This window comes from Doryrhamphus excisus, chromosome 6 (genome assembly GCF_030265055.1).
Source record: "Doryrhamphus excisus isolate RoL2022-K1 chromosome 6, RoL_Dexc_1.0, whole genome shotgun sequence".
NCBI classification, from domain to species: domain Eukaryota; kingdom Metazoa; phylum Chordata; class Actinopteri; order Syngnathiformes; family Syngnathidae; genus Doryrhamphus; species Doryrhamphus excisus.
The window spans coordinates 1,109,162-1,113,864 of record NC_080471.1 but is presented as its reverse complement, the minus strand read 5'-3'; the positions used below and the strand labels follow the sequence as shown (position 1 = coordinate 1,113,864).

Below are 4,703 nucleotides of genomic sequence, written 5' to 3'. Positions count from 1 at the left end.
TACGTCACGCTGGTAACCGGAAACGCTCATTGCTTGAGTTTTCAGTCGGGCTTTCAGTTTCAGGGAAACGAAACGTTACAAGGCGATAGTGACTCAGCTTACATGTCATAAACGACTGATATGCGTCAGATATTGATTTAGATTGGATTGGGGAAGAACTTAACCGGACTTAAAAAGACATTTATTGGTATAAAAGCATCCCGTTTGTATGAATAAAAACCATAGTACAAGTACAGTGTAAACTTCATCCGGGTTAAAGTCAGAAAAAAAAGTTAAAAAAAAAAAAGATCCATCCATTCCTCAGCTAAACCTCAATTCATTTTCCAGTCCATAAATCTTGGCCTTCAACGCCATCAGCTCACTCTGGACCTTCTTGGTCCTGGTATTGCTCTCCCGGACCTCATGGAGGATAGCTAGGTCCTGGTTAGGTCCAACACTAAGCGTCACCTGAAGATGTGAGCCAAGAGAAGTCAATACAAACGCTCGTACGTCCATTTCCCAGGAATGTGCTGGGACAACGTTACCTGAAGAAGTTGTTTTTCCACATCTTTCAGTTTTTGCCTGAGCTGCTTCAGGTCCGTCTTGAAACCCTCCACCTCCAGGGCCCGCCTCCTCTCCAGTGCCTCGTAACGCTGAGTCATCAGCTGGAGACGCTTTGCCATTTTATCAGAACGCTCCTGCGTGCATCAAACAGGTCAGTACCAGTAGGTACAGGTGGATACTAGTAGGTACAGGTGAGTACCAGTAGGTACTGGTAGGTACAGGTGGATACTAGTAGGTACAGGTGAGTACTAGTAGGTACAGGTGGATACTAGTAGGTACAGGTGAGTACCAGTAGGTACTGGTAGGTACAGGTGGATACTAGTAGGTACAGGTGAGTACTAGTAGGTACAGGTGGATACTAGTAGGTACAGGTGAGTACCAGTAGGTACTGGTAGGTACAGGTGGATACTAGTAGGTACAGGTGAGTACTAGTAGGTACTGGTAGGTACAGGTGGATACTAGTAGGTACAGGTGAGTACTAGTAGGTACAGGTGAGTACCAGTAGGTACAGGTGAGTACTAGTAGGTACGGGTGAGTACAGGATGTCACTAGTAAATAGATTCTGGAAGTTCTAGAAAGCTTCCTGTGCGTGTCATGGTGTAGCTGCTCCACGGGAGTCCACAAGTCAATACAAAGGGTCAAAAATGAACATAACAGATCCCCTTTAAGTTTCTTTAACATTATTCGAGCCCCCCCCACACACGAGAAGGTCTTCAGGATGTGTGGACAGGAAGTGACATGGGGGGTTCGGATGTATTAGTTGGACTACGGCCACAACAGTAGCAGCTGTTACTGGATTTATTGTTCTGTTCCAGTATATTTATTATTCTGGTCTTTAGCCATGTTATGCTTGACAATGCTTCATTATGCTAAATAACGGGAACATTTGTTCCATTTGCAGAATAATAGGCCATATTCCAGCATAAACAGTGATTTATGATATAATAATACCATGATGCTGCCAAATTCAAACCCCAAAATGGGACCATTGCGTCGCCCTTTTTTTCAACGTGGGCTCCTCCCCCATCCATAAGCACTCCCAGGGTGGGACATGGAACCCCCAGTGCTCCCCGGGGCCAGTTGTACTAATTAGACCATTCGCCTGTGAGAAACCCTGCCAATATGAATATGAATATGAATATGAGAGAGCGTACCTTAAATATTTCCCTGCCTACGTCCCCCTGTTCCCTGGCTTGGGCCAGTTCCGTTTCCAGAGCAACGCACTGCTCCCTGTACATCTCCGCCATATGTTGGGCTTGCTTTACATCCGCATGCATCGCCTGAAACCATCAAATACTGGAAGTCACCTGATGTGTGTTTCATACGTACATAAGTACATACATACGTACATAAGTACATACATACGTACATAAGTACATACGTAGTACATACGTACCTTGATGTCCTCCTTTTGTTTCTGCTTGAAGTCCGACTGGGGCTGCACTCTGACCCGAGTGGAGGTCCCAGTAGAAGCAGCAGCCTGACCGGAGCCGACCCCACTGAGGTCAGCCTGAGTCTGGGCGCTGCTGCTGGGCCGCTGGGGGCGCCCCCCTTCTGCACCCGCGTACGCCGCCTTCCTTTGGCGCTCGTGACACGTGTCCAGCCTCCCGAGGAGAGAGTCCTTCTCCGTCAGCCATCGCTTCTCCTGGGCCCTTGCGTCAAATTTCAGTTGTAAGAAATCTTTGGTGCTTTCATATAGTAGGTTCTGGGTTTGCTGGAGCCTATGGGAGCAAACAGAAGAACACCCTTGTGTAGAAATCCGGGTTTGAATGTTTGACGTTTGAACATCAAGCAGCAGAACAACAGGCTTTCTTTGCAAGGACTAAATGGTCTCACCTTAACACAACAATAATAATAATAATAATAATAATAATAATAATAATAATAACAATAATAACAATAATAACAATAAGATACAGATACTGCTGTGGCCGTACTCCAGCTCACTCTACCGTGAATCCTCCACATCACTTCCTGTCCACACACACAAACACGAGTCTTAAATGGATGTTTTCCATCTACTGTAGTTGGTATTATGGAAGTAAAGGTGACTGTAGGGTTGTTATTTCCAGTCTAAAGGGCTCTAATAATGTTTTCAAACGGCATTTAGAAGATGAGAAACTGGTTTTCTGCGCCATAACTACAAAAATATTCCATTTGGAAATAAGGAATCCTACTTCCCAGAAATTCATTCACTACCACTCCGGTCGTGTCTGGCACCAACGAGGATAAACGAGGGATTAGTGCACGATAAACGGCCATCTCACTTGTCAGTCAGGGCGGCGATGCGCTGCTCATCTCTCCGCCTTTCAGCCAGGACCTCCTCGCTTTTAATCTGTCGGTCCTCCTGGAGCGACTCCACCTGTTCTTTGGCTAGCCGGGTTTGTTCCTCCAGCTGAGCCTGCAGAGCCTCCACCTGGGAAGTGAAGCACAAAGCGGAACAAATTGGTTGGGATCGAAAAAAATAGCAACGCCATCACACGCCGCCCTTACCTGGAGTATCAATGTATGGTTGTCATTCTTATATTTTTCCAAAGCATCGCCGGCTCCTGGATCGGCAGTTTTTGCCCTCTTAATAGTCGTTGCTAAGAAACGTGTGAAGGTGTGCATCAAGGTGGCGCCACGACAACACAGTACGTTCCACGACTGCGATATGAGTAAATGCAGATTCAAACCTTTACTGGTCACGACTGGCCTCAACTTTGTTGGCCTGAGATTCAGATTCTCCTCCTCTGGCTCCAGCTGCTTCTGTTTGATGCTCACCTGAGGCGACGTTTCACGCAATTAGATTCCACGGTGGGCGGCAAGCAGAGCATCAGATTCACCTCCGCTGAAGAAGCCTACCTTGTGGGGAGGCTCCCGGAAGAAATACGTGACCTCGCCATCGTCATGACCCACCAATGTGAGAAGGTGTTGGATTTTCTTCCGGTCCTCCAACTCCCTTGGCATCGTAAACAGAAAGCAGACTGGTAGAACGACGCCATGACATCACAGCACTACGCTGGACCCCAGCTGCTCCGGTACCTGATCTTCAGTCGGTCATTTTCCGCATGAAGCCGCAAGGACTGCTCCCTTTCTTGGTACAGGTACACCTGCATGTCACTCAAAGCGTTCTGAAGCTCTGCGATCTCTCCTTCCCGCTGCCGCACCTCACTCTGTAACTTGTGCTGCCGTGAGATAGTCAGGATGGAGGTTCACCTGGTAGAGGTATCACCTGGCCAAAGTAGGACATGCGGCGCCTCACCTGGTTCTCAATGATGCTCTTGTACTTCTCCAGCATCTTCAGCAGCTGCTCGTGTTCTCCGTCAAACTTGGAGATCTTACTCCTGTAGAACTCCAACAGCTCCCCGGAGGGATGAAGGTATGCCAAGCGCTCATTGATGGGGGGAAGTATGGACTCCGGTTCCTTACCAGGAGTATGCACACCGGCTCTGCAGGTTGAAACACGACTTGTCAGTCTTGTTAAATACGCCCAAATACTGCATGTCTCAGTACTGGTCATGGTACCTGTGTGGCACTGCGTGTTTTTTGGGCGATCCCATCCCCATGCAAACCTGAAATCCACAAATGAAGCACTAGAATCAGGTTTTCTATTACACGTTCAGCTATGAGTGCACATCTTAGCAGCACCACGGTATATTTCACAAGCAAATGTATATTTTCATATCATATTTTAAGTAATAAAAATGCTAATGTATAACTCATACAGTATGTTGGATTTACATCAAATCAAAGGATTGTTCCAAACCTGTTGCCAAGGAGAGGGCGCCATGTTATTTTATATTATAGAATTATCATTTTCAAATATCTGAACACAAATAGACACGTTGATGAGTCGTTTCAATTCGGATTAAGACATAAATAAATCCTTTGTTCATGATCGCTGCAAAAGCGGTGAATTAAACGACAATGTACCAAAGGCATTTTAGCAGTTAAGAGTCATAACGACACATTAGTCGTACTTTTACCTGCCAGCTGTTTTGTCTTCCAGTTGGGAGCGATGAAGCGGTTTGAAACACGGAAGTTTACGCCTCCTATTCTTCTTCGTCGGCGTGAAAAAGGATATAATAGACTATGTTGCCATCTGGCGGTAGCACAAGTAAGTGACAATAACAAAACTTACAACGGTACCGAATTATGAATTACACCATTATAATAAT

At 46.2% G+C, this 4,703-nt stretch overlaps 1 protein-coding gene across 2 annotated transcripts; it reads right to left on the bottom strand.

The window, feature by feature from the left end:
* Positions 1–169: 169 nt before the first annotated feature.
* Positions 170–4,604, bottom strand: ccdc77 (coiled-coil domain containing 77). 2 transcript variants are annotated; one of them, XM_058075445.1, is made up of 12 exons: positions 4,512–4,604; positions 4,051–4,097; positions 3,788–3,974; positions 3,568–3,710; positions 3,388–3,484; positions 3,219–3,306; positions 3,037–3,128; positions 2,811–2,959; positions 1,940–2,264; positions 1,698–1,823; positions 525–677; positions 170–447 (listed from the first exon to the last, which is right to left on the bottom strand). In XM_058075445.1, exons 2-12 carry the CDS (start codon positions 4,089–4,091, stop codon positions 301–303), a joined length of 1,548 nt encoding a protein of 515 aa, XP_057931428.1. In that variant the 5' UTR covers positions 4,092–4,097; positions 4,512–4,604; the 3' UTR covers positions 170–300. The 2 variants fall into 2 exon arrangements, with proteins under 2 accessions (XP_057931428.1, XP_057931427.1); XM_058075444.1 differs by lacking the exon at positions 4,512–4,604 and adding an exon at positions 4,292–4,477.
* Between the last annotated feature and the right edge of the window lie 99 nt (positions 4,605–4,703).